Source organism: Sceloporus occidentalis, unplaced genomic scaffold, assembly GCF_023333645.1.
Source record: "Sceloporus occidentalis isolate IW3139 unplaced genomic scaffold, rSceOcc1.0.p SCAF_2, whole genome shotgun sequence".
Taxonomy (NCBI): Eukaryota; Metazoa; Chordata; class Lepidosauria; order Squamata; family Phrynosomatidae; genus Sceloporus; species Sceloporus occidentalis.
In genome coordinates, this window is record NW_028316982.1 from 164,405,391 (window position 1) to 164,432,415 (window position 27,025).

The 27,025-nt window shown below is 38.0% G+C and overlaps 1 protein-coding gene and 1 long non-coding RNA gene across 6 annotated transcripts; one reads left to right on the forward strand and one right to left on the reverse strand.

Moving 5' to 3' along the window:
- Positions 1-340: 340 nt before the first annotated feature.
- On the forward strand, positions 341-26,384 carry LOC149319224 (solute carrier family 9 member D1). Of its 5 annotated transcripts, none has more exons than XM_089511323.1 (13): positions 341-426; positions 5,455-6,344; positions 6,835-7,014; positions 7,525-7,716; positions 10,150-10,278; positions 11,782-11,874; positions 12,952-13,138; positions 14,773-14,890; positions 15,668-15,863; positions 19,130-19,280; positions 22,800-22,879; positions 24,220-24,369; positions 25,625-26,384. In XM_089511323.1, the coding sequence occupies exons 2-13, from the start codon at positions 5,823-5,825 to the stop codon at positions 25,736-25,738; spliced, it is 2,112 nt and encodes a 703-aa protein (XP_089367449.1). In that variant the 5' UTR covers positions 341-426; positions 5,455-5,822; the 3' UTR covers positions 25,739-26,384. The 5 variants fall into 5 exon arrangements, 4 of the variants coding, with proteins under 4 accessions (XP_089367449.1, XP_089367451.1, XP_089367448.1 ...); XM_089511322.1 differs by having other exon boundaries at positions 349-504; XM_089511324.1 differs by lacking the exon at positions 341-426 and adding an exon at positions 1,823-2,190.
- On the reverse strand, positions 14,647-25,009 carry LOC149319225 (uncharacterized). The gene is made up of 3 exons (XR_016280161.1): positions 24,634-25,009; positions 19,123-19,284; positions 14,647-15,544 (listed from the first exon to the last, which is right to left on the reverse strand). It is a non-coding gene; the product is annotated as an uncharacterized LOC149319225 (long non-coding RNA).
- Positions 26,385-27,025: the final 641 nt, after the last annotated feature.

Genomic DNA, 27,025 nt, shown 5'->3' on the forward strand with positions numbered 1-27,025 from the left:
TCCGCTGTTGAAGGTGGAACGCCTATGAATCCCACAATGCACCACAGTCGGGGGCGCTGAGGTCTCCCCATTCACTACATTTCCCATAACACACCGGGCCCCAACGAGTAGGAAGACTCCATTTCCCGCAAGGCGTGAAGTGGAACGCTATTGGTCAATGCCTTCCTTTGCTCCGCCCCCGTGAGTGACAGGTAACGCCGAGAGGGTGATGCCCTCTGAGCCTGGCCGGTGAGGTAAACTGGTCAGGTGGGTTCTGTAAAGAAAGGGGCGGGGCTTGAAGGCGGGCTGGGCGGGGCGCCGCCCGCCCGCGCTGAGTCCCTATTGGTTGCCTGAGGGAATGGGCGTGTCGAGGGTGAGGACGTGGCTCGGGATTTTCCGGAGGGAGGCGATTCCATTCGGCTCCTTTCGGAGGACCTTCCTGGGCAGGTGAGGAAGAGGAAGAGGATGCGAGGCGGAGGGCTCCATTTCCTCAGAGAGAGTGAGAGAGGGTCTCTGAGTGGCCGGGTCAGTGTCTTCCTCCCAATACCAAGCAATAGCCGACACTCAGCCTCTTTTTGAAGGGAAGCCATGTAGCACTGTGCTCCTTAAGGGCTTTTGGACTCCAGCTCCCAGAATCCCGGACTATTAACCAACATGGCTGAGGCTTCTGGGAAATGAAGTCCCAAACACCTGGAAGACCAGAGTTTGGGGATCGCTGCAGCAGTCCCCAACTTGTGCTCTTTTAGAGATTATGGACTCCAGCTCCCAGAATCCCAGGCTATTGGCCAACGTGGCTGAGGCTTCTGGGAAATGCAGTCCAAAACCTCTTAAAGGGCACAGTTTGGGGACCACTGCCATTAAAGGTGGCCTTGACCATGTCCTTTCTTCAAGTCGTTTCTGATTTATGGCCACCCTTAAGGCATCATGGGAGGGTTTCTGAGGCTGAGAGAGTTTGACTTCCCCTGGCCAAGGTCACCCAGTCGGGATTTGAACCCAGCTCTCCAGAGTCCTAGTTCCTATGATTGCTAAATCTATGGTCTTTTTAATCTATGGTCTTTTCTCCCTCACCTCCCTTTTTAGATTTTGTTGATGTGTGTCTTTCAATTCATTTCTGACATGGGTTTTCATGGCAGGATCCTTCTTCAGAGGGGTTTTTGCTATTGCCATTCACTGAGGCTGAGAGAGTGTGACTAGCCCAAGGGTCACGTGGCTGAGCAGGGATTCGAGCCCTGGTCTCCAGAGCCCTAGTCCAATGCTTAAACCACTAGACTACAATGCCCAAATAAAATTAAAAATAAATAAAAATAAATATAAAATAAATAGATTAAAAATTGAAAAGGGCCAATGCTCAAACCACTAGACCACACTGCCTAAATAATATAAATATAAATATAAAATAAATAGATTAAAAATTGAAAAGGGCCAGTGCTCAAACCACTAGACCACACTGCCTAAATAATATAAATATAAATATAAAATAAATAGATTAAAAATTCAAAAGGGCCAGTGCTCAAACCACTAATAATAATAATAGTAATAATTTGTTTTATTTATATACCGCTATTCCAAAGATCATAGTGGTGAACAGCAAGTAAGCTAATTAGCAAGTAAGCTAATTTGCCCCCAACAGTCTGGGTACTCATTTTAGCTCCCTCCTCGGAAGGATGCAAGCCTGAGTCGAGCTTGGGGCCTTTGGCTGGTCTTGAACTCGCAACCTTGTGGTTTCGAGTGAATGGCTGCAGTACAGGCATTTAACCACTGCGCCACCAGGGCTCCACTAGACCACACTGCCTAAATAAAATAAATATAAATATAAAATTAAAAATAAATAGATTAAAATATAAAATAAAAATAGTCCAATGCTCAAACCACTACTCCGCGCTGGTCTCTGGTAAAGTCCTACATTTGCTAAACTTTTGGCCAAGGGGTGGGTCTGTTCCTCTCCTACCTCCCTTTTTAGATGGTGACAGTTTGAGATATTTGTTGCTGTGTGATTTGAAGTCATTTTTTATGGCAAACCTCTTACGGGGTTTTCTTGGCAAGTTTCTTCCGAGGGGGTTTGCCTTGCCCATCATCCTCTGAGGCTGAGAGAGCGTGACTTGACCAAGGTGCCGTAATATTCAGTCAAGGAAGCCCTCATAGCCTTGAGTCTGCAAGACCTGAGCAGGGCTGTTCTCTCCTTCATAAGGATTGGCATAAGTCAACTTGATGGTAGGTGAACCAGTGTGGTGCAATGGTTTGAGTGCTGGACTACAACTCTGGAGACCAGGGTTCGAATCCCAGCTTGACCATGAAAAGTACTGTCATGTGCTTTCAGCCTCAGGGGAAGCCAATGACAAACCTCTTCTGAACAAATCTTGCCAAGAAAACCCCATGATAGGTTTTGCCTTAGGTCACCATAAATTGGAAATGACTTGAAGGCATACAACAACAGCAATGAAACAACTACAACAAAGTTTGAATATGGAACCACCCAGGAGATGGTTGTGATGAAAGCTGGCCCTTCCCTTTATTTACATGTCGCCATTCTCTCAAGCTGGGACTCAAGACAACTTATAAAAAGTCAATGACTACAATAAAACATACTTAAGTTACACACATTTGTTTCTGTTGTGTGCCTCAAAGTCATTTTTGACTTATGGCAACCCTAAGTTTTCTTGGCAAGTTTCTTCAGAGGGGGTTTGCCATTGCCTTCCCTTGAGGTTGAGAGAGTGTGACCTGCCCAAGGTCACCCTGTGAGTTTTTAAGCTTGAGTGGGAAATCAAACCCTGGTCTCCTAAGTCATAGTCAAACACTCAAAACACTACGCCAGGCTGGCTCTCAGTTAAACACATACAAAGTGGCATTAAATAACAACAGAAATAGTCCCGTTCACTGCATTTTCTTACATTGAGGCAAGGTATTGAAGTCCTTTGCACCTACTTTGGCTTGTGTTTCCTACCTTGTACTTGTGTGAAGCAAGCAGCATTGTATTTGTGCAGGTAGAAAAAAAGTAGAATGAAAATTGGTGAGGGCTCCAGTGTGGTGGAATGGTTTGAGTGATGGACCATGACTTTGGAGATTAGGGTTCGAATCCCGGCTCAGCCATGAAACCTAATGGACGACCTTGGGCAAGCCACATGCTCTCAACCTCAGAAGATAGCAATGGCAAACCTCCTGTGAACAAATCTTGCCATGAAAACCCCATGATAGGGTTGCCATAGGCTGGAAACCACTTGAAGGCACACAACACACAACTGTCCCTTTAACAGTTGTGTAAAACAAGGAATTTCAGCAAGTGTTGCTTGTTAGCTGGTTGTGTGGCAAGTAGCGCCTACTGAATTTCCTCCTTTGATACATTAAAGGAGCAGGAACCCTCTCCAGTTTTCAATCTGGCAATCCTGGTAATATGGAAAGGTCTGTGAGGGGTGTGGGTAAGTTTGTGAATTGAACAGCTCTTCAAAATGAGATAGAAGAGATTTATGCATAGGCATCTGGTTCATACTTGGCACAGGCTGTTCTAACTGGAATCTTGGTACTTGTATCAGTTTATCAATTTAATGCAAAAAGCTTAAAGTTCAAGCTTAAATCCAGTTGGTGGTTCCAGCTGGTGTAGATTCATTGGGTCAGTGACACTTGCATAGGTATTGATTTACCAAGTTCCCTGTGATTCAGTGTATCTACTCTAGGTGGAGCTAGAGACTGGATTTAGGCCCTAGGGGTCCTCAGTCCCTTACACACTATCAGAGATTGTATCCACACTGCAGAAATAATCCACTTTCACACCACTTTAACTGCCATGTCTCAATGTTATGGAATTCTGGAAATTGTATTTGCAGTAGCACAAAGTTCTCCGACAGAGAAGGCTAAATATCTTACAAAACTATAAATCCCAGAATTCCATAGCAGTTAAAGTGGCACTAAACTGGATTATTTCTTCAGTGTGGATGCAGCCTAAACTCTAGCTGGTGGGTGTCTTCAACTGTCTGCTTGGGGCCGACAGATACTTGAAAAGGAAGGCACCAAATCCCATCTCATCTTGGAAGCTAAGTAGGGTCAACCCTGGTTAATACTTGAATGGGAGACCTCCAACAAATACCAGGTGTTGTAGGCTACATTTCAGAAGAAGGAACTGGCAAAACCACCTCTGAATATTCTTTGCCTAAGAAAAACCTATGAAATTCATGGGGTCACCATAGATCGACAGGCAACTTGGATACACACACATATAAAGTATATTGGATTATTATACAGAAAAGAAATTTCATACTTCTTGACTAAGAATATGCTCTGTCTGCATAAGACCTGGAAGAGAAGAATAAAGATTAGGGATTTATGGTCCTGTTGGGCAGTGGACAGATACTAGCACAAGTGAGATGAAGTTCAAAATAGGTGTTCCCGTCCAGAACAGGAGGGTTTGAGAGAAATGATTCAAATGGCTTGACAAATAAAAGAGAAGGAAGAGAAGATGAGGAGTTCCAGACGAAAAGGGAGACACAATAATAAAAGCATGACAACAGAGATGACAGTGAAAGATGATGACCAGGGACATTAGTGACAGGTGGATTTTGTGGAGAGGAGAGTGAAATGATAGAAGGGACAGATCAGTTTGGGTACAAGGAATGGGAAAGGAATAGGAAAGCATGGGGGCAAATGGAAATAACCAAAATTTGTGCAGCTTTAAATTCAAATATGTTAAATCTTGAGAAGAGAAATAATGGAGTAGTGAAAGGAGAACCTGGAAGGGCCATGTTTTCAAAACCTTGAGATAAATGAACATTTTTTAATGGACAGGACCACATTTGCTTGGGGGATAATAATAAAATAATATTTTTTTAATTTTTTTGTATCCCACCTCTCTTTCAGAGATAATGAAGCCAGTAGTGAATAGGTGGCGAGCCCAAAAAGGGTAGGGCTTTTTGCTATCTCCTTTTCTCCTGTCCCTTTCAGGCCTCAGGGTTTGGTTGTAAAGCTACATGTGTAAACAGGGAAGAAAGGTAAAATGTGAGATGGCCACATAGGCACAAAATGTAAACATTGAGAAGAAAGTAGTATCGAATCAGGAAGTGAGAAAGAAAGAATAATTGAAAGTAAGAGCAGGAAATATAGAGAATATGAGAGGAGCATGCAAAGAGACATATGTTGGAGGTAAAATGGGTTGTGGAAGGATAATCCTGTGCTGGTGAGAGGGAACATAGAAAGGAGTATATATGGAGAGTTCTAACATCTTCAGCCTTCATGTTGGTATGAGTTAGGGGAGAAAAGACAGGGCTCTTTCCCTTTCTGATGCTCTAGTAGCATTGTACCTGATGAATAATGTTGCTAATGTAAATATGGATTCCTCAGACTCTGCAAATGCAGCCTCTTTTGTTTTTGTGTTTGGGAATATGTGTAGAAATGCATCTCTATGCCAATAAGATTTTTTTTTTAGAAGTTGAAAAATCTGGATTGTAGTTCCTGCAAGTAATCTGTTATTTTACTTGTTTTTAAAAATAGGTTTGAGATTCTCATTCATTCTCTCCTCATAAGAAGATCAGCCAAACCATTCTGCTGGCCAGATTCACAGAAGACAATTTCATATTATCCAGAAAAAAGAAAGATAGAATATTCCGGAGTGGAGTTGATCTTCCCAACATAATAGATGCTAGCTAATGCTATGTTTTGGATGAAAAATAGGCTACAAAAGAAGACAAAATTTCTAATAAAAAAGAATTTAAACTTGAATAAAGAAGAGCTTGCAATGCTTAGCATATTTTGTTTTCAAGCTTTCCGGAGGTTGAATTCATATTTGGTTATGTGGTCCAATAGTATACTATGGATGAGAGCTAATTTTTATTAATTAGTCTTGCTGCATTATATTTGAGATGCAAAAAGCATATGACAGAAAGTGGGGCATAACTTCTGAGTGCTTTCATACAGTTAATACTAGAAACTGGACAATGAAAGTAATGGGATTTATTTGCTTTTGGATGTTAGTGTTGTTACTTTGCTGTCAGCTGATTACCTCTGCAGAACATGATGATATAGTGAAACATGCAATAAAGCTGCATCGTGGGAAAGGAGCTGCTATGACGCAAAGGAAACAGTGGCTTGTAGAAAACTGCAGAAAGCTATCTGGACTCCTGCGTCAAAAGAATGTGGTTCTCAACAAACTAAAAAGTGCAATAAGAGCAGTGGAAAAGGACCCACAGCTGTCAGTTGAAGAAAGGACTTTTCAGGTCCACACATTTGAAATTTTTCAAAAAGAGCTCAATGAAAGTGAAAACTCTGTCTTTCAAGCGATCCATGGACTCCAACGGGCGCTACAAGGTGATTACAAAGATGTCGTGAACATGAAGGAGAGCAGTCGGCAGCGACTGGAAGCCTTGAGAGAAGCTGCAATAAAGGTGAGTTTTCCATTGCATCAAACTAAATGGTGAAAAAATAGCCTAACAGAAACAAGTAGGCTGATTTGGACCAATCTGTCTGCTAAGCTTGGAGTATGAGTTAAGACTGTTGTGATGAGTCCACTGGATAAATAAACAAGCTGGAGTTTCCTGGGGAAAAGGTTAATTAATTAATAAATTGTGGTTTCGGTTAGAAGAAATGTAGCTGTATCCATGTTCTCAGTTCAAGTATGTGTAAACCTTCCCTCTTTTTATTGGAGCCCTTAACAACTTAAAATGAGTTTCATTGAGGATCTTGTATTTGAAAGATGGTTCTAGGGCCACAAAAACCATGGAAAGGGGCTTCACAAAAAGCTCAGAGTTGCTCTGCGACTTTTAAAAAGTTTTTTAAGTTTCCAGTTTTTAAGGAAGAGACTTGAGAAAGTGAAATATTGGGGGTTTTTTGTTTGTTTTTGCTCTGAAAAGAATCTTAGCATTTTAATCCTAATAGGAAGAAACAGAATATGTTGAACTTCTAGCAGCAGAGAAGCACCAAGCTGAAGCCCTGAAAAACATGCAGCATCAAAATAAAAGCCTATCCATCCTTGATGAGATTCTTGAAGATGTAAGGAAAGCAGCTGATAGACTGGAAGAAGAAATAGGAGAGCATGCTTTTGATGACAACAAGTCAGTAAGTTTATCCAGATATTGATATAATAGCTATCTAGATCTGTTACAATATAATAGCAATTTGCCAGCATTATACAGTTAATTTCACTCGGGGAGCAGATAGTAACAATGGTTATATTTGCTGAAAGAAAACAAGGGGAATATTAATACTTACATTGCTTGCTGGAAAACAACTTAAGAATATGGAGTATTTTGGAATAAAAAAAGAAATTGCATGTCATCTTTTAGTAGTGAGAGGAAATTTCTTTTTTAAGTTCTAAAAAGAAAACAAAGAATACTGAGGGTTGCATAGAGTGAACCCTCTCCAATAATAGAATGGCTTCTGCCAGGTAAGGACCAATTCCACTTTCTGACTTTAGTCCCTGTACAGCCTCAAAACCTGCTCCTTAGAGTTGAGAGGGACTAAAAAGCTGCGAGTCTGCAGACGGGAGGAGGAGAAAGTCTGTCCATACAGCAGTGAAGTTTGCCATAACTAAATAAAAGTATTGATAAATCTTTGCTTCCTTGACAGGTGAGGGGAGTAAATTTTGAAGCCGTTTTGAGAGTGGAAGAGGATGAAGCAGATACAAAAAGAAACATTTCAAAAAGGGAAGTGGAAGATGATCTGGGTTTAAGTATGCTTATTGATTCACAAAACAATCAATACATACTTACAAAGCCTAGAGACTCAACCATTCCACGTGCTGACCATCATTTTATAAAGGTGAACTCTTTCAAATAGAACTGAGCAAATTAAAAGACTTGTATTAAGATTTAAGTAGTGCCCATACAGGCATCTTTGAAAAACATAAAAGCTAGCATTCAAAGATATAGCCGTGTTAGTTTGTAGAATCAGTATGTAGAGAGATCTTGTAGCACCTTTGAGACTAACTGAAATAAAGATGTTGGCAGCATGAGCTTTTGTAGACTTCAGTCTACTTCCTCAGATGCATATAGTGGAGTGGAAAGCAGGGACAGACATATATATGCCATTGGTATGTGAGAATCTCAATTAAAAATCAAAATCCTTTGTGTATGGAAATGAAGTAGCAAGTCCAGTTTTAACAATGGTCGTTAGTGAACAAAGACATTGTAAACTGGCCAGTGTGTATGGAAATGAAGAAGCAAAATCAGTTTGGAAACTAGTCTGTAGGTGAAGAAAATAGATGAGTGTAGAATGCCCCCTGAGGATGGGGTCAGATAGCGTTGAAATGTGTATAGTGAGTCAGGAAGCCCTTGTCCCTGTTAATCCATTGCTGAGGGACTGTAGTTTATGGATGAATTCCAATTCTGCTGCTTCTCTTTTCCAGTCTACTTTTGTAGTTCTTTTGTTCAAGGATTGCTGTTCTGAGGCCTTAGATGGAATGCCCAGGAAGATTGAAATGTTCTGCCACCGACTTTTGTGTATTCCCATTCCTAAAGTCTGATTTATGTCCATTTATTCTCTGGCACAAGGACTGGCCTGTTTGCCATATGTAGAGTTCTGATGGGCACTGATGACATTGGCCTGTTACAGACAGGCCAAAATAAAGCTGCTTCGAGTCACTTTGGAGGTATGGTATTTCAATGATGCATGAGTCCTAAGAGTCCAAAATCCACACCAAAGCTGCACTCCAGTCCTTAGGACTGGAGCATGGCTTTGGTGTGGGTTTTGGACTCTTAGGATGCATGCATCATTGAAATACCATACCTCCAAAGTGACTCGAAGCAGCTTTATTTTGGCCTGTCTGTAACAGGCCATAGTGTGGCATAAATCACATAGGAGGATGAACATGTGAAGCTTCCCCTAATAATGGTGATGCCATTAGGTCTTGGATAAATTTCCTGTCATCAATGCCCAGTTAATCTCAAAGGTGCTACAAGACCTCTTTCTACATAAAAGCTAGCAGTCTGACTTGACTTTTTATAGATCAACATTTCAGGAAATCTATTCAGAATGGCAGACTCCCTGTCATGTAAACCAAAATTCTGGGTTTAGAAAGATGACAATCGGTTAATACTTATCATCATGGCTCTGTGCTGTGTTTACAGTAACTATTTGGTCTAACAGCAACATAAAAAAATGGATGTGTAATTCGTAGTAGGATTCATTTATTTCTAAGAGTTGAAAATACAAATATCAGACTACTACTCTGTTTTACAAGTAATACCAAATATGTTTTGAATGTACGAATAATGGGAGCTAGGGAATGAGGACTTATGTCCTATGTATTCTATTACATTATGGGATTGAAAATTTCTCTTTTGCTGTAAGCATAACCCAACCAGTATAATATTTATTGTGTTAAGTTGTATAGGTTTATTTCTTAATGTTTTTAATGATGTTTGTTATTCCCCTTAAACCTATTTTAGCAGAAAGGCAAGATAAACATGAAAAAACATATAAATGAATTTATTAGTTGAATATGTTTCAATGACCCCCCCCCCAAAAAAAAAAAAAAAAAAGCAGGAATGCTATTTAGTTAAATAGAACTAAGGAGTTAATCATATGGGGTTTTTCCCATGCAGAAATGGGATTTAAAACAGGGAAATCTCGCAAAATCAGGATAATTTTCACATGACATCATGGGCATTGAGCATTAACACAAAAATAAACCACATAGAAAGTGGACAAAGCTGCTTTTTACTTTCGGGATTGTCTTGAAAGTAAAAAAATGCTGATTTTGTCTACTTTCAGTGCGGTTTATTTTTACGTTAATGCTCAATGCCCCTCACAAGTGTAAAAACAATCCTGCTTTTGCAGGATTTTTTCTGGATTTCAATCCTGTTTTTGTATGGGATTTAGGCACTTAGCCTCTCTTGTGATAAACTCCTAAGTATTGGGAAGGTCTTCAGTTAAAGAGTAACATTACTATCTAATGTTGAGGCTGAATATGAGCTGTTCTAGTCAGGGCTTATTTCTCTTGGAAGAAAAGGGAAAGAAAGGGGTATGGGTGGAAGGTTTACTCTTCATCTTATTTTATGACCAGTTTAGAGTCCAAGAAATAAACAGGGTGAAAGATTGATAGTGAACAGCGATGATCCAACAAATTAAATCTGTTTTTTTCCTGGATTAAGTAGCACCCTCTATTGTGAATGAATGATACTTCCATATACATATTATCATATATCTGGAATCATCTCTAGAGAAGAATAGTCTTTTTATTTTATTCATTAGGATATTGTGACCATAGGAATGCTATCCTTGCCTTGTGGCTGGCTGTGTACAACAATAGGTTTACCAACTATGTTTGGATATATTATTTGTGGAGTGCTCTTGGGACCATCAGGATTAAACAGTATCAAGGTAGGAGTATATTTTAAAGATAATTCATATTCTGTGTGTGTTTGTGTGTTAGATGTATGTTCACTATTCAGGAATTTTGAAAGCTGTATAGGCTATTGGCATGTAAAGAAGAGTGTTGGAGTAGCTGAGTTTTGCATCATTTCCTACCTTAAAGTTAATGAAAATAATGTTTTGTACAATATTTGTGTCGTATTTCTAGACTACCATATATACCTGACTATAAGTTGAAAAATTTATGTCCTAAAATTGGCCCTAAAGTTGTGGGCTGACTTATATACAGGTCAGTACAGTAATACTGCTTAGAAACGTCCTGAAAGAAGCACCACCCGTGTGTCTTGGCAGTGATTTCTAAACGAGCTGCCCAGGCATATTTGTGTATGTGTCTGTGAGAAAGAGAGAAATAAGTGATTCCTTTCTCAGTCCAATGTTAAAACCCTCTCTGTCCACCAAACACCCCATTTCCCCCCACTTCCTTCCCTTCTCAATTGGATGTTAAAACCTTCTGTCCCCACCAAACACTCCATTTAATTCCACTTCCCTCCCTTCACAATACAATTTTAAAATCTTCTCCTCTAGCACCAGGGAAGTGGTGTTAGATGGTTGGGAGAGGTCCAGAGAAGGAGGGAGGGAAGAATGTTTTCTCCTGACATCCTTTGTTACATGCCCCTAAGTTTTACCCTCGACTTATCAACCGATCATATCGAAATCCATGATTTTGGCTAAAACCTGAGTTCAAATTGTACATGAGTATATATGGTATGTCAGATAATTTGGGGTAATGAGGATTAGATTATTGGTTTTACTCAACTCAATATGAAGAAAATAGGATAATACTGAAAACTAAAACTAGAGACATTTTAATTGTTTTTATTGCAAATTAGAATGCTTTTATTCTTGTTCCAGTCTAAAGCTCATCAGAACCCTGTGTATATGCAGAACTCTGCATTAACAAGATATCCCTTATTTAATGTAACAGTAATTAAACATTAAAGTAATGGTGGTAGGTTCAGCTAAATACAAATAATACACAAGTAGAAAACATCTCATGGACAATAGCTTTTTAGACACTTTAATGACAATTCTTTATCTTCCTGCTTCATAATGAAATCTTTGTATGTATAATTCTTCTATATATCCCCCCTACATATGGGTTTGCATAGTATATTTTCTTTTTCATGACACATTTCAAACCCAAGATTTGTTGTTCATCTTACTTGGGAATCATCTTTCCTGGTAACATTTTTACTGTAGTGATTTTGACCCTTGTTTTTTCCTGTTTTTTTCAAAAACCACAATCTAATGGGGTGATTTGGTCCATATATGCTTTTACAGGTTTTTAGGAATCAACCAAATTTTTAAATCTTGGATTTTTTGGAAATGGGATGTAAGCAAAATATACACATAAGGAGCTTGCCCTCTGGATACACCATGTAGTCTTGTATGAAACTGTTAAAAATGTTGTAAGAAGACTGTATCATATTGAATAAACTTTTATTTTTTCAGTCAATTGTCCAGGTAGAGACACTGGGAGAATTTGGTGTATTCTTCACATTGTTCCTGGTGGGCTTGGAGTTTTCTCCTGAAAGGCTAAGAAAGGTATTGTTTCACAATAGTCACATGCATAGGTATTACAATTTCTGAAGAGGGAAGATAGAAAGTCAGAGTGAATGTTATATTAGAATGTTTTAATAGAAACTTTAAAGACAGTTTCGATCCATATGTGCTGTTCTATTAAGAGAAGGGAACCTTTCATTTGTGGAAGGGACTTTGATCAAATGGAGAATCCTGATGGAGGAAGGAGGGCAATTTTTGCCAGTTGTCTCTCTTCCCCCACTCAGTAGCTTGCAAATGCTCTGATTATCTAGGAAACCCACTGAAGCAGAAAAAGATGTGATGATGAGAGTTGCAGAGAGAAGGAGCATTGGCAAAAAAGGTGAGAAGTCCCTCTTCTTTAGAGTAGTTTCCCATGACTGGAATTCCACTCATGGAAAGAATGGATTACACCTAATGTTGGTTGGAGAAAGGGTCTTTGGAAATATAGGACTGTATTGATAAAAACATATATTTAGTATGTCATTTGTATTATTATTATACAAGTTGGAAATGTATTGCTGTAATTTTGAGGTTTAAGGATCCTAGCCTTGATTCTAAATAGGTTTTTTATTCTGATATCAAGTACCTATTCCTGTATAAACTGCTTCAGAGAAATTAGTATTGTTACACAGCTTGATTATAAATGAGTGCAAAAATGGGATGTTTAAATGGTCATGCTCATAGTTGGAAGACAAATTAACTGTTTATTCCATATACAACTATTTGCCGTTTGGAATAGCAGATATTGTAATACTGTTCCACTTAATTTAAACAACCTTGAGGACCAGGTTTATATTCAGCAGTTGTGAGTGTTAAAGCCCATAGTATATTTTAATAACACAATGATTATGTGTGCCTGCATGTGTTCAAATATATACACATCATATTGTCTGGGAATTCATACTACTCAATATCATTAAAGGCTGGAAATTGAAATTGACAGACAGGGTCAGAGAATTCTTGGTGTCTTACACATTCTGAATTTTTTATCTGCAGTAAGCACTAATGTGATATTGAAAACAATATTTTAAGAATACTGAAACTGTATTAATACAATCAAAGTTAATATTATTTTCAAAGGTGTGGAAGATATCATTGCAAGGACCCTGTTACATGACACTTCTGATGATTGCATTTGGCTTACTGTGGGGACAATTGCTACAAATTAGAGCAACACAGAGTGTGTTCATTGCTACTTGTTTATCATTGTCAAGCACACCATTGGTATCCAGATTCCTTGCAGGGAGTGCTCGGGGTGATAAAGAAGGTAGGTGCAATTTAACTACTAGATAGAGTAGTCCCATGTAAACTTATCTACTGTACTTGCTGGTATTATGTGCTGCCGAATTAGCTTCAACTTAGGGTGACTTTATGTATTAAAGACTTCTAGTGGTCTCTGTTGTTAACAGCCCTACTCAGGTCTTGCAAACTCAGAACCCTGGCTTCTTTTAATTGAGTTAATCTGTAATGCAGTCTTTCTCTTTTTCCTACAACTTTTCTTTTAATTTTACCGACCTTTCCATTGAGTCATGTTATCTCATGGTGTGTCCAAGTACAATGACCTCAATTTAGTCATTTTAACTTCTTGATAGTGTTCAACAGCCTGAAGTACTGTTCTACCAAAGGCTGCCTGACTAGCTCTAAATTTGTCAACTTTATAGTGTCTCACAAAAGTGGATGGTTCCTTCCACCCCACAGTCTTACCAACATCCTCAATTGAAGCTGCTACTCTATGTTGCAGCCTTGGGACTTTTCCAAAGTCATAACACTGATAAATACAGGCCTTCAGTCATCTGGACAACACTTGTTTAGATGCCTACAGGGAGAAAGGCAGGATTAAATAATAAATAAAATAATAAATAATAAAATAAAATACCTTGAAAAGCAAATTAGACAAAGTCATGAAGGATATGGCTTTCAGTGGCTGTTAGTCACAAACTATGTATGCACTCGTATTATTCCTTTTCCCTCTTTTCATCCTGCTGTCCAAAGTGGCTGAATGTAATACTGGAAGAAGGCATTACTGTAATTAGTTAAAGTTATGGGAAAGGACAGTCTGCAGCACACAAGTGAAAATGCAGAACATTTTTACTGTATACATATGCTTTGATCCTTTCAGCTTTTCATTAATATGTAGGTTAGACAGAAATGATTTGAGAGCCAGCATGGTGTAGTGCTTCAGTGTTGGACTAAAACTCCTGGAGACCAGGATTCAAATCCCTGTTTAACTGTGGAAGCCTACTGGGTGAATCTGGGCAAGTCATACTCCCTCAGCAAAAGAAAGGCAATGGCTAACCTTTTCTGAATACATCTTGCCAACAAAACTCTAGGATAGGGTTGCCTAAAAAGAGTTGACATGAAGACACAAAACAACAGAGAGAAATTCAGAAAGCTGAATCTGGCCAGAGTCTGCTGTATCTTTGTGTAAAACAAACATTTTCAAGGTATTCTGGAAAGGGAATTCAGATGAAGTTCTAGGAAGTGATTTTGAATATTACATTCACTATGCCTCATGCATCTTGAAACATGGGTGTGCACATTTGAATCTTGAGAAAATAAAACGGAAAGCAGACTTTAAGGACTGTGTCCACAATATTGGGGTCAGGAAGGCAAAATGACCACTTTTTAAAATTGCATTCAGTGAGTAACATTCTAAAATTCACAACTTGACATAAGGAAATAATTCATCAATATGAATCAGAACTTCAGATGCAATTTCTTGGATACAAATTTTATTTATTCCTTTACACTTTGACCTGCTAGTGTTTGGATAAAATGGATACATAACAAATACATTATTATTTGAATTAAGAAAGTGACAAATTCTCATTAATGAATTAGTAGTACAGTAATATTATTATATTGTCTATGCATACTTCTTTGTGCTCTTTTGTTGAACAGGAGACATAGATTACAGCAGTGTTCTGCTTGCAATGTTGGTGATGCAGGATGTACAACTTGGCTTGTTTATAGCAGTCATGCCAACTCTTATTCAGGCTGGAGTTGGCACGCATTCCAGGTAACAAAGTTCACCCAAGTGCTTCTGTTCATTACATTTTCATCCTTCTCTTCCCCCAAGAATCTCAGGGTGACATATATGGTGTGTTTTATTTTGCATACATGTTTTTTATTTTGCTTCATGCTTTACCGTTTTAAAGTGTTTGTATTTAATCTCACATCCAATAGCTACTTTGCTATAAATCTTTATGGTAAGTACATATATGTTATGTTGGAAGCATTTCAGAGATATGTTTGAATTAGGCCTGTAAGTATACTGAAGTTGCTTGGCCAGTTTCTTTTCAACAGTAAACAAGTTCCTCTTCTTCCATCTCCAACTGGTCTTTGGACTGTCTTTACTTTGATATGTATTTTGCTGAAGAGGGATTGACCAGTGTACTGGTACATGCTGTCATTTGGATATGCATACGACATTGCACTAAATCATATCTGTTGTCCTTACGATTTAAATTTTCAATACATCAAAATAAAAAAATACATTATTGTTGAAGTTTTGCTTCAGTGGAAAACGTTTCAGATATTTCGGTTGTTACTTCAGTAGTACTGTACGTTATCCTTTTAAAAAGTGTAAACCAGGGGGAATAATCTGAACCATAATTGTTGTCTGAAGTTCATTCATCTTTAACCTTTTAAATTTTTGTTCAGCTGTAAGAAACTGTAAATGAAAAATACAATGTGAGCACAAGTTTTTTTTTAATATAGAAGGTATTTTTACAATTTTAGAGAAACCATTTAGAATTATGAGGCTGAAACTGACTCTCTATCTTTCCTTTTCTAGCATTATCAAGGAAATAATGAGAATATTGATGCTGATTGGACAAATTCTCTTTTCTTTGGCTGCTGCCTTGCTTATATGTCTTGTTTTAAAGACTTATCTAATAGGACCCTACTACCGCAAGTTACATGTGGAAAGCAAAGGAAATAAAGAAATTCTAGTTCTAGGAATATCTGCTTTTATGTTTCTTATGCTAATGGTAATTTTTGCAAATACTTATATTTATTGACATGCATCCGATATAATAATGTATTTTTTAAAAAATCTCACGTAATTGGGGGAACAGTAGAGTTCAGTTACAGGAAAAGGTTTATAGGTGAAAACAATTTAGTATACACACACATTTAAATAAAGATTCACCTTTTAAAAACTAGAGGTTTAAAAGTGGAGTCCCTGCTGGGAAAACCAGTTACTCCTACCAGCTGTTCTCAAATGTATAGCTTTAATTTCCTTCCCTTTGACAGCTGTCCTTGTAAATTTCTACATAGAGGAACTGGTATTATTTGAAACTTTGACATCTGCCCTAGTATCTTATGGTGCACCCAAGAACTCAGACGTTTTGAGATCATCCTTCATTTTTATCTGTTTTAGGGACGTCTAGATATCTCTGAAGAACCCTACTTTGGCTCAGTAATTGAGATTTCCAAAACTCAGTAGGTGGCAGTTGTCTTAGGTGTATCATAGGCCTGTTACAGACTGCCAAAATAAAGCTGCTTTGGATCTCTTTGGAGGTATGCTGTTTAAATGATGCATGCATCCTAAGAATCCGGAAGCTGCACCAAAGCTGCACTCCAGTGCTTAGGAATGGAGTATGGCTTTGGCGCGACCTCCGGACTCTTAGGACCCATGCATCATTTAAATAGCATACCTCCAAAGAGACCCGAAGCAGCTTTATTTTGGCAGTCTGTAACAGGCCATAATAGAACTTGAGTCTTCCTTACACGGAATCCTGAAATCTGAAATAATCCAAAAGCTAAAACTTTAATAATCCAAAACTAAAACTGAAACAGGCTGTGTGTGCCTGTCTACAAAAGGCAATGTAAATAGCATTTGCCTTTGGAATCCCTTACTGAGCATGCATGAAAAGCAAAACAAAGAGCAAAGGGAAAGAACATTAGGTTGCTTCACCATCTACCACCAGCATGTTAAAAAAAGCATAGCTCTATATAATAATAATACTTAATTTTATTTATTTATTTATTTATACCCCGCTCTATATGTAAGGCCACCAAAATGGAAATTATAAGAAAAGTGGAAGCTTGTAAAAGACGGGCCTGAAAGAGATGGGCCAAAAGTGCTGCCTTTGGGCCGATACAGGTTGATGGTGTTCAGATGACATACATCCCCAGATCAGGCTGAAGTTGCCCCACAGCCAAACCTGACACAAAAAGGAGCACAAAAGAAGCGCTTCTTGCCAGTGGTCCATTGCTGACTGTTGTCTGGTCACCACAGTCCTGTGCCAAACGGAGAATGATTGGGGCATATCCTTTTGCCCTGTCTGTTCGAAGCCAAAGAAAAAAATCCCTGGGTGCATTTTGGAAGAACCCTTGATGTAGTCTCTAGGTTCAAATGTTTTTGTACTTATACAAGGCTTACCTGACCTGGTTGTTTGATTTCACATGTGCATATTGTTGTTTTTGAATGAAAGTTTGATGAAACATGTTGAATTGCTCTCCTTTTTTTGTGATGTAGGAACCTATCACTGTTCTTTCTACCTCTGGTACCAATGTTTCTGTTAAAGAAGTAATGTCCAGGAATATAGCTATTTTGTTAACTGAGGCATACCTGTATACGTTAATACAAAAGGTAAAAAATCCAAGCGATACCAATTTGTTACTTAACTATGGCAAGAAGAAATAAATACAATCTGAATTATTCTGAGTTTGGTCCAGTTCCATGTAGAAACCTACGGTGGTGGTAGTAACAATTCATTAGTTAAGGGTTACCTATCTTTTGACTTTTCAAGATTCAAAATGTGACTTATGAGACAAAAATAATATGAGCTTCAGATCCATTTTGATGTCTTCAGTAGTCAACATACTTAGTTACCTGGGCCATTCTGATATCTGGTACGTCATGTCAGCTTGCCAACTAATAATCATCATTCAATGCCTGATGGAAGGGAGAATCCAAATGGTAACTACAAATGGTCCAGGCAAGACAAGGTAGGGGTCTATGCTATCTTTCCTCTCCAGTAAGGTGTAATGAAGATGCATAGCAAGGTGAACGATTTGAACAAATAATGATAAAGAGTTACTTTAAGAGAACTATATCCATTTGTACTCTTTAGCTGCTTTATTAATGTTACAGCTTTTGCTTTATGCTTTCATTTTTGGCCTCATTATCAGAGAGATACTTTTTATTACCGCAATCAGAATTTAGATATGCCTCAGTTTAAAGTAGATGTGTTCCAGGATATTGCTTCTTTAGCAGAAGAATTTATACTACAGGCATAAATAACATAGAAGGAATACAGAAACGTTCCAACAAAAAAAGAAAAGCAACTCAGTATGTTTCATCAAACTTGTTATTCAAAACAATATATGTGAAATGTAAAAAATCAAGTCAAGAAAGCCTTGCATAAGTAAATACGACTATTTGAGATCTTCTTCCAGAATATATGCAGGGATTATATTTTTCCCCACTAGCCCTTGTTTTCACTATGTGGTTTCGTCTGTTCTTTCCACTGAAATTGCCTATAGCACGTGGCATTTGTTGCCTCTCTCTCTCTCTCCTTACACATACACACATACATTCAGTCAGTTTAGGCAATCATATCATGTATCTTACAATATAGGCTGTGGTTTATGAAAGTTTAACATATCATTTATTGCAGTCTCTTTGGTACTACAAGACTCTTGATTTTTTTGCTATAACATATTAAAACAATTGCCTCTATGTCTTATAAAACGGCTATCTAAAAATAAAGACTGGACATTAAGGAATTTTCTGGGTGCAATAGTGATTAATATGGCACAGCTCATGATAGTTTGCAAAATCATTTAAATTCTAAAAAATCTCAGACTTCATGTGATTGGACACTTGCAACAGGACTATTGTGTCTTCATACTAAATGCATTTACCAGTATATAAAAAGACCTTGTTCATGGGTGAAGGCAATGTGATCTCATAGCCAGAGTACTGAGTTTGTATTTCTGTATATTTAACAATATGTGTAAATGTCTTCAGGATTAGCAGATAAATCTTTCACTGTGGCAATATAGGCCAGATTAAAAAACAAACAAACAGAGAATCACTTCACAAAGATATATACATTTTTGAAGTCATCAATAATTGTTACATATGTATGTGCTCTATGCATTGTTATTTATGAACCTGTAATGATAAAATGTTCATTAATGAAGTAATATTAGATGTAATATGTTGTTTTGAAGTAAGTTGATTAAAAAAACATATTAGCACATAGAAATTAGTAACACTGTACTTCTTTTCCCTACCTAACAGATCACAGAGTTATTGGACGTTTCAATGGAACTGGGATGTTTTCTAGCAGGAGCACTTATTTCTTCTCAGGGCCCTGTGATTACTGAAGAAATTATGTCCTGTATTGAGCCTATACGGGACTTTCTTGCCATCATATTCTTTGCATCTATAGGTAACTGGTTACAGAAACATATATAAACAAAATTTAATTTTATCAGCTTAACAGGAAAAGGAAATGAATATAATTTCTGTAAAAATGAGTAAAATATTAAGTTATTCTATTTGTTGCTGCAAAACCTCTTGGTACCAATTAGCTGGAGTTAGTGTGATGACACACAGCCCTATTCTCTGAACAACTACAATATTAACTATCAGATCACAGTCGGAAGAACTGTGGAATTCTGTGACCCAATTCTTGTAAATTTTTAAAAAATTAGAGTACCATAATACTTGGCACAACAAAACATTTTTGAAACTAAGGCCTGAAACAGACGGGCAGACAGGGGCGACTTCTGGCTGCTCAGGGTGTGCAGTGTTTAGATGTTGCATGGCCCCAAACCGCATTAAAGCCGTCCTGGGGTTGTTCTGGGGCTGCCTTAGGCGGCCCAAAAAAAGCAGACGTTTTCCGCTTCTTTCTGCAGTCCATTTGGGATCATGGCAGTGAGCGTCCTTGGGACTGTGGCATGTGGTTGCTGCGGCCCCAGGGCAATCGGGTTGGGAGCATCTTCTGGCTGCTCCTTCCTGCCAGTCTGTTCCGCCTCTAAAATGATTTTAGTCTTAGGCACAATATTTGTGATCTGACAAAAAAAAAAGTTGTCCCTTTAACTATAACATCTCACAGTCCCTTGAACTGAGAAGAAGTCCTAACAGTTAATGATATTTAAACCAGGGGTGGCCAACTTGTAGAAGTCTGGGAGTTGCTCATTCCACCCACTGAAGGCTGTACCTATTCATCTGGCTAAGCTGCCCTGGCAACACATATTTTTAACTTTTAAAAAGCCCCTCATGTCCTCCAGTGAGTGTGGGGACAAACTCTTGGCACATGATGGCTTCAAAATGTCTTCAAGGAAATGTGATCTTCAAATGCATCATTATGCGCTATGTTGAAGCAAATTTATGACTGGTTTTCCCAAATATTGGGAGAAAAACTATTCATATGAACCATGAAATATAAAATTTAGTTGACATGAGTATTATCCCTATGCATATGCTAAGTCTATTTATTTTAATTGAGCACACACCTAAGGATATGACTACAATTAACTTCTTAAATCTAATTAGACTGATATAGTTCCTAGAGGTTTTAGATTTAATCCATTTAAAAATACATTGAGCCTTTGGTATCTGCTGGAGTTTGGTTCCAGGTTCCTCCGTGGATGTGGTGTGGATGTAGTGGCTTAAGTGGTTAATATGCTGACTCTGCTGATTGAAGGATTGACAGGTTGGCAGTTTGAGGCCTGGGTGCCGCATGATGGGGTGAGCTCCCATCACTAGTCCCAGCTTCTGCCAACCTACTAGTTCGAAAGCATGCAAACGCAAATAGATAAATAGGTACCACTTTGGTAAGAAGGTAAATAGTGTTCTGTGCAATCATGCTGGCCATATAATCACAGAGTAGTCTCTAACATCACTGGCTCTTCAGCTTAGTAACGGAGATGAGCACAGCCTATGATCGGACACAACTTGACAACCTTGTCAACAGGGAATGCCTTTACCATTTACCTTTCCTCCATGGATACCAAAATCCACAGATGCTCATGTCCTATTTAATACAGCCTATTTAATACAGTTATGTAGTACAGTGGTGTATCTTATATAATAAGATATAAAATGGCAGAATCAAGTTTTGCTTTTTGAAATTTATATTTTTTTAAATATTTTCAAGCTGTGGTTGGACAAATCTGTGTATGAAAGATCTTTTCCAACTTACTCATGTGAAAACTGCATACTAGTCATGAAGCCTTTTCATAAATTAATATTTTAGATCTTGGAGAGTTGTAAAATAGGTCTAACCATTTACAGGTACTTAAGATTTTTCACTGTGTGCCAACTAATTAAATGGTGACAATTTCTAAGAATGTATGTTTTTCCCCCATCTAATATTTCACCTTTAATAAGCTAATATAAATCACCATATCTGCAGCCCAGTGTAAAGCCTGTTTAGGGAGCCAGTTTGGTGTAGTGGCTTGTCTTTGACTACAACTTTAGAGACCAGGGTTTGAATCCCTGCTCAGCCATAGAAACCCACTGGGTGACACTCTCTCAGCTTCAGAAGGAAGGCAAATGAACAATTTGCCCACAAAACAAATCTTGATAAGAAAACTCCATGATAGGATCACCATAAATCAGACACAACTTGAAGGCAGACAACAACAGCTGAGACCTATTTATTTGGAATGGAAGTCCTACCTTTTAGACAATTCATGCTTCCAAATGATTTTCCTTAAGATTTTTAGCTTTAGAGGACACTAGAAACTTGTTTCAGGAAATAATTAAAGCCAATTGCTCAAGTTTCATTTCCCTTCTTACCTTTTCCTCAAGTACCCATCTCCTTTTCCAGATCCCAGTTTTAGCCTGCTCCTTTGCCTACATGTTGCTCTCATACATCAGAGGTGGGCAAAATGCAGGCCATAGGGACCTCCAGCACTTCCTGCACTTCTGGAACCTTACCAGTCCTTCTCAACACTCCTCTTTTATTCATAAAGGTTGGTCATATCCTCCAAGGGAAATTAAGATTTGGTGTGTTTCACTACCTGTTTTGGGCCCAGTGCCAAAAACACCTTGGGAGGACATAATGAAATTGCTTTGTTCACCACTGCTGAGGTGTGTGCGTGTGTGCTTTCAAGTTGCCTGTCAACGTATGGCAACCTTGTTAATTTATCATAGGGCTTTCTTAGGCAAGGTGGTTTTGCCAGTTCCTTCTTCTGAAATATACCCTACAGCACCTGGTATTTGCTGGGATTCCCATTCAAGTACTAACCTGAGCTGACCTGTTTAGCTTTCAAGATGGGATTTGGGATCTGGTGCCTTTAGGATATTTAGGCCCCTCCTTGAAGGTACAGGTAGCTTTTTCAAACCATCATGCTCCAAGAAACTTTCTGGATCAAAGCTTAGATTCCTGAATGCCTTTTCCAGAAAGATTTCTTGTTACTGAGGTTGGTCTACATCTGGGGCAGAGTTGGGGTGGTGTGGGGTCAGGCCAGGCCCCTGGGCAGCCCAGCTCATCAGGGTCACTACAGCCCTGTCTTCCTGCCTCTTGCCATGGAAACATTGCCTTAGAAGGAGGAAGTTGGGAAAATGGGGAACGGTAGTAATAGTGGTCCTTGCTCATTGCTGAGAGATAAAGAGATGGCACTGATAGCAAATCTTGCCATTCTTTTGAATGTCTGCTGGAGCAAAAGCACAGTAGGAGAATGAGAAAAATGCCTATGTTGGAAACTGCTCTTACAATTACTTAGAGAAATCCCTATTTTTGATTATTATTTTAGATTTATATTATACTACTCTGATAATTGATGATAATCTCATAATTATTACAGCCTAAATATTATTAGGCTATAGAGCTCTAATAATCTAATTAATTTTAAAAATGTGGCATGTTCTTATTTAACAAGTGATACGAAACATGTTTTTATGTGTTGCCATATTTAGAAAAAGTTCTGAGAAATGTAAAACTGTTCTTCTCTTGCAGGCCTTCATGTTTTCCCTACATTTGTAATATATGAAATCACAGTCTTGCTGTTCCTTACATTTTCAGTGGTAATAATGAAGGTACTTACATTTTATTATTTTATAATAGTATTAGATATTAAACAGCCTAGATTGCTCCATTTAATGGTGCTACCCAATATACCTAACTCTGCAGACCACAACTGGCCAAACATCACTATTGTGATTGTCTATGGCTATGGGAAGGATCATCTTTTTGAGTTTATCTTTTGGGCCTCCTTTCAGAAACCCAAAACAAATAAGGAGTTCTTAATCTAGTACTGTATGGCTTAAAAATGCAAATTGAAGACAAAAGAGAAGCTTTCCCTCTGGAACCAAGTTTTATTTTAGCTCCAATGATGCAGCTTTCTGAATGCACAGTAACACCTAATATAGATTTTGGAATTGGTATTAAATATATGTTTTGATCTCTAGCGAAACTATGAAACTCTAGACTTGTTTTAATGTACAAAAAAAGTTATCTTGAATTCCATGGAAAATGCTTTCTAAAAATTTTAAAAGCTGCTGTTCACAAATAAGTTGGCTGTTTTTCTTATCTTAATTTTTTGTCCATTTTTGCAGATTAACATTTTTTCACAGTTGTAAGCATTGTAAATTAATATTCAGTTTTCTTAAGATACTGATAAAAGGTCATATCCTGATTTGGGGCAAATGGAGTTCCAGTTATGCAGGAGCACTTTCCTGCTCCATTTTCCCAATTGCAAAACCCTCTCCAAGCTTTCCTGATTGTTGAAGTGCATAGAGGAAAATCAGTGAAAATTGGGTTGGCAGCAGATGTGAGCCTCTGCCTGGTTTTTAGTCATTTACTATCTGATACCCCCTCTGTACTGTTTTCCAAAACTTTGCTGAAGACCACTTACTCGCCTTTATAGCAATAGCAGCTTCATTTATATACTGCTTCATATCACCTAAGGCAGTCTCTAAGTGGTTTACAAGTGTAAGTTAGTGGTAGGCTGCAAAGGGAGGGGGAAAGTAGAAAAGCATCACTGTGAGCAAATGTCTCTTTATATAAACTCAATATATAATGCAAAACATGACAGATGTAAATGCATTTCATTATTCTACTATATTTTATTCAAATCTCTCTTACTTTTTCTGTTCCCCCAGTGGCCTGTAGTGAACTTCATTAAGGAACTTTTTACAATGATAGTATTTTTAAAAGGTTATGCTCCTGCAGAGATGGGGGATGTGTGTCACCATAAATGTTGTTGGTCTCCAGCTCTTATCACCTCTAGCCATTATAGCTAATGCTAAGGGATGTTGCCAGCAACATCTGGATGGCTACATATTTCCCATAGTTATTTCACTGAATTCTACTGTATTTTGAAAAAGAGTGCATTTTGTTCTGGTGTGCATTTAAAAAAAAACAATGTCTCTCAAAGTTTTTCCTGGCAGTACTTGTCCTTTCTATGATTCTTCCAAAGAGCAGCCAGTATATCAAATGGATTGTGTCAGCAGGATTGGCTCAAGTCAGTGAGTTTTCTTTTGTCCTGGGAAGTAGAGCACGCAGAGCGGGTATAATTTCTCGAGAGGTGAGCTGTGCTCTTCTTTCAGTGTTTTACATACTGAATCATATAATAAAAGTCTGTTTTATAATGGTTATGAATTACTGCCTTTGCCCATACCAATATTCTCCCACTCCTGAGAACAACATTGAATGCACAGTTTGGGTGCCCACCTGTCAGTGCAAGTAGCCAAGCTCAAACATGAGATAAGGCCTTTTGAATACTTGTCCCCTAGTTCTATTTATATGTTATGTGGATTTAATTTTTTTTGTATTTTGTTTTTGTAATTACATTTTATACTCTGTCTTAGAGGGATTTGTCCCAAAAATTAGCTTCTGATACTTTTCTCTTTGAACTTGAGTTTGAGAGGCTGAAAAGTGAGCAGAGGAGAAAAAAGAAGATTAATTCTTTGTACACCAACTAGTTTTATAGTTTAAATACCTTCAGTTATGTCTTCCACTGCAAACAAAAAAAGGGGTCTGTCTTCATTTTCACATGGGTAGAAAAGTTGTGACAGGTGGGGAGGATTTAAGCATTAAAACTTACTCTCTCATCTGTGCTAGCTTCATCTTGCTATTTCTAAAATTGTTTTTCTTTCTTTTAAAAAATGTTGGGAAGCTTCAACACAGCATCACCTTGCTATATCTACGTATTCAAAAAGCTAGCCCCTCCTGGCACCACCCTCCTCCACTCCAGGTGACATCAGGTGTGGGGGTGCCATTGCCCCCCCAATGCTCCAGAGCAGATTTTCAGAGAGGCAGGAGCTACAGGAGTAATCAGCCAAAGTTATCTCCCCAATTCCTGAGCAGGCATGACATATGGACCGATGCCTGTGAAGGACAAAAGGCATGCTCCTTGTCATAAAATGGGACATGCCATTGCATCTTGGTTTTCTTTGCATTAAATTCCAAGTTCGTGTAACAGAAACAATTATGTACATCTTTGAGTAGTGATGCTTCAGTGCCCAATTATACTGATTAAAATCCTAATCTAAATTTGTTGTTGTTGTCCTTGTTGTTTTCTGCCTTCAAGTCATTTCTGATTTATAGCAACCCATCATGGGTTCTTTTCGGTAAGATTTGTTTAGAGGTTTACTGAAGCCCTTTTGCCAGACATCTCTCATCTTTGTCTAGTCATGTCTGATATCCACCTATGAGATATATATATATATATATATATATATTAGTTGTATCAATTATGTAAAATTAAGTTGAATTCATACATCTGTTATTCTTAAGGAAAAAATGTGAAAGCAATTAACATTCTCCTTGCCAATTCCTAGGTCTACCTCCTTATACTGAGTGTGACGACTCTAAGCCTGTTACTTGCACCAGCCCTCTGGAAAGCTGCACTTATGAAATGTGTACCAAGATCTGAAAGAAGATTAAATTTCTGAAGATATTTAGTACAAACATTTCCATGAAAGAAACAGCTTTATATTCATTACATTTCTTATGATTTCTTATGCAGCAAATGAAAATATGTTTATGTTCCCAACTTAGTTAGAAGGCTTACATTTACATTTCCCCCCACAAACAATTAATATTCTATGTTTGGGAATATGGACGGATATAATTTCTGACAAACTGATTTTGTAGAACTTGGTTCTTAGATGTCCAGAAATTCAGTTATTGACTAATGTGCCTTTTTATTATTATTTTCAGTCAGTGCAGAAAATGTTATTAACATATATGGTGCCCATGGTACTGTTTAAAGAATTATGTAATGAGTTAGTATCCAAGTTTATCATCAGCCACAGAAACATTTTCAATGCTATGTAAACTTGAGTTTTTCCATTCCAGGCTGGAAACTGTTCCAGCTGAATAACGAAATATTTTTTCCCCAAGTGTTATTTGCTCTAATTGATGCATCTTAAATAATGTAATTATTTGTAACTTTGATATCTTGTCATATTTGTGTTTTGACAAATAAGTTTATTGTGATCAAGTGATTTCTCAGTACAAGTATCAAAAATTACTTGTATTGATCATGCTAATTGTTCATATCAAAACACCTTAGAATTAAAACTATTTTTTGGAGGATTCATTTTGTGTTTAGTGTCATTTCACTCAGTAACACATTTGGCAGATACCGAGAAGGTCTACCCATCTTGGGAGAAAAGTGATATATACATTCAGTAAATAAATAAGAAACAGCTTGAGTTTTTAACTCAGAATTTGAAGTCATGTTGAATAAATATTTCAGTTTCCATGTCAGTTCTTAAAGCTAGACACTATTAAAAATTGGCAATGTACTATTGAGATACAATGCTCTCTTTCAAATACTGAAAAAATATGTTTCTTTAAAAATCTTAGAGACTAGCATTGTTGTTGTTTGCCTTCAGGTAATTTCCAACTTGTAGCAACCCTCAGGCAACCCAACCATGGGCCTTTTTGGCAAGATTCAACCAGAGGTTTGCTGTTGCCTTACTCTGAGGCTGAGAGAGTGTGATTTGCCTAAGTGGGTTTACATGACTGAGCAGTTATTCAAACTCTGACCCCTGAGAGTCCTAGTCCAACACTCAGACCACAATACCATGCTGAGGTTGGTGGTCAGTATTATACAATGTCATTTTGATATTAGAGCATTGGTTATTCCCGTTTTCTCAATTTCTCAGGTAAAAATAATGGTAGTCCCAAATAAGCATTTATTTAGCCCAGTGGTTCCCAACCTGTGGGTTGGG

Bases quoted from the DNA above. Each gene is read 5' to 3' on its own strand.
- LOC149319224 (XM_089511323.1), top strand. From the start codon at position 5,823: ATGCAAAAAGCATATGACAGAAAGTGGGGCATAACTTCTGAGTGCTTT. The intron at 11,875-12,951 runs GTATTGTTTCAC...TTATTTTCAAAG, and splicing joins CTCCTGAAAGGCTAAGAAAG to GTGTGGAAGATATCATTGCA. The intron at 19,281-22,799 runs GTAACTGGTTAC...CTTCTCTTGCAG, and splicing joins CATATTCTTTGCATCTATAG to GCCTTCATGTTTTCCCTACA.